Genomic DNA, 2500 nt, shown 5'->3' with positions numbered 1-2500 from the left:
GTCGCTATAGATCAGTTTGTTCCAACTCCGCAGAGAATACACACATTCTTGTTCAGCACACGCCTAATTTAACTGGTCTACAAATTACCAAGCCTGTGTTTCATTAAGTCAGCTTTGTTTGTGATTAGTAATGAGTCAATGGAAAAAAACAAAACAAAACAAAAAAACCTCGTGTTAACCAGGACTGGACTCAAAGACACACTGATCAATCAGTAACATAGTAGCTCTTGATAAAAATGTACAGAATGATGAATGGACAACATAGCCTATAGTTGTAATGAAAGTGCTTTCTTCGTTTCCGTGTGTGTGTGTGTGTGCGTGTGTGTGTGTGTGTGTGTGTGTGTGTGTGCAGTGCTGCTGACATGGGTAAACTGCTCCAGTGTACGATGGGCCACGCGGGTCCAGGACATCTTCACTGCAGGGAAACTTCTAGCCCTCGGCCTCATCATCATTATGGGCATCGTACAGATCTGCAAAGGTATGTGTCACCTGTTACTCTGTGTGTGTGTGTGTGTGTGTGAGAGAGAGAGAGAGAGAGAGAGAGAGAGAGAGAGAGAGAGAGAAAGATTCAAGATTCGAGAGAGAGAGAGAAAGAGAGAGAGAGAGAGAGAGAGAGAGTGTGTGCTTGTGTATGTGAGAGAGTCAGAGAGACAGACTTTGTGTGTGTGTGTGTGTGTGTTAAATGAGATTGAGAGTCAAACGACACACAATTTTATGTGGATACCTGACGATGAGTGTGCATGTGCGTGTGTGCGGGTGTGTGTGTGTGTGTTAAAATAAGACTTGAGAGTAAACACGAGAGAGAGTGTGAGCGCGCACGTCTGCTAGGCGCGTCTCAAGTGAGCAGCACGTTTTGCGTGACTTCAGTGAGCATTTTAGAGAAGTGAAAACGCAGCAGGTTTCCCTCACTGTGTCAGGAGGAGTCAGCAAGTTCAAAGTCACTCGTGGAGAATAACACAGATAAAACAGTTATTACTAGTGTGACTCACAGCGGGTCTGATACGATCAAACCATTGACCATCTGGCATAGTAAAAGCCTTTGATACTATCAGACGGCTATCTGTGATCAAACACTAAAAGCCCAAAGAAAAACGAAGTGATCCATGGGTGTTTGCATTGTTACCCTACGGTGTGAACGGTGCAGCCATGTGTGAGAATGGCGCCGTGAGAGGGGGGCAGAGGAACAGAGAGGGTTCGCAGAGTTCATGGGGGCTTCTTCAGTTATCCTCTAAATGAGATGAGAATGCAGAATGTGACATAAGACAGGAACAAGACGGGTCAGCAAACATTTCCCAACAGTAAAGTAATATATTTCTTTTGTTCTTCCCGCCTATCTCTGTCTCTCTCTCTCTCTCTCTCTCTCTCTCTCTCTCTCTCCCTCTCTGTCTCTCTCTCTCTCTCTCTCTCTCTATCTCTATCTCTCTCTCTCTCTCTCTCTCTCTCTGTCTCTCTCTCTCTCTGTCTCTCTCTGTCTCTGTCTATCTCTCTCTCTCTCTCTCTCTCTCTCTGTCTCTGTCTCTCTCTCTCTCTCTGTCTCTCTCTCTCTCTGTCTCTCTCTGTCTCTGTCTATCTCTCTCTCTCTCTCTCTGTCTCTCTCTCTCTCTCTCTCTCTCTCTCTGTCTCTCTCTCTCTCATCTTATCTATCTATCTATCTATCTATCTATCTATCTATCTATCTATCTATCTATCTATCTATCTATCTATCTCTCTGTCTGTCTCATTGTAGGAGAGTACTACTGGCTGGAGCCTGTGAATGCCTTTGAGCCCTTTCAGGACTACGACGTTGGCCTGATCGCGCTCGCGTTCCTGCAGGGCTCCTTCGCCTACGGCGGCTGGAACTTTCTCAACTATGTCACAGAGGAGCTTGTGGACCCATATGTGTAAGTTGCCCCCTCTAGCCAATTACCTACTGTCGGAGAGCATGCGACCGTCGCCGGGGAGCCAATAAGAGCCAGCCGTCCGTCAGCCTTTTTAACGCTCGGGGCATGTTTCTTATACCTCACGCCACATCAGTCAGAGTGAACAGCTATGACGTTTAGAGGTGGTAACTGGTTCTGGGCCTACAGCATTCTTTCCGGAGCTCATTCCTTCCGCCCCGGAGACCGTCCGTCCCGTTTCATTTGACCCTTACAATCAGCGAGATCTTTTCTCTTTTTTTTTTTAAAGGAAATAGCAAGACTTTCAGAACAAAAACGTTTGTCTGTCGCAAACGAACGGCATGCTTTTCTGGAGCCCCGACGATATATACCCCTCAGAGACAGCGACATACTTGTCCAAGCCATGAGTACATTCTGTGGCAGGAATAGTGCGTCTCACCCTCTGGGGGACGAAAGACCATAGTGAGACATGCGAAAATAAACAACAGCTGTGGAAACTCAATACAGATGTACTATCATGAGAAGAACATTAGCACATATGGTTAGATCAGTGAAACAAACTGCTTTGTGTCAGCCAGCGCCAGCGGGGTCATCTGCATAATCGATTTCCGCATATGGTGTCC

At 46.4% G+C, this 2500-nt stretch overlaps 1 protein-coding gene across 1 annotated transcript in view; it reads left to right on the top strand.

Annotated features, from left to right (window-relative positions):
* Positions 1-2500, top strand: part of slc7a8a (solute carrier family 7 member 8a) — an 18756-nt gene that overhangs the window by 11670 nt on the left and 4586 nt on the right. Inside the window, exons 4-5 of the mRNA XM_030779752.1 lie at positions 353-478; positions 1727-1880. Of these exons, the coding sequence (XP_030635612.1) occupies positions 353-478; positions 1727-1880 (280 nt within the window). The remainder of the gene's footprint in view (positions 1-352; positions 479-1726; positions 1881-2500) is intronic.

The sequence above is a fragment of the Chanos chanos genome, chromosome 7 (genome assembly GCF_902362185.1).
Source record: "Chanos chanos chromosome 7, fChaCha1.1, whole genome shotgun sequence".
NCBI classification, from domain to species: Eukaryota; Metazoa; Chordata; class Actinopteri; order Gonorynchiformes; family Chanidae; genus Chanos; species Chanos chanos.
This window is presented reverse-complemented; position numbering and strand designations above follow the sequence as displayed.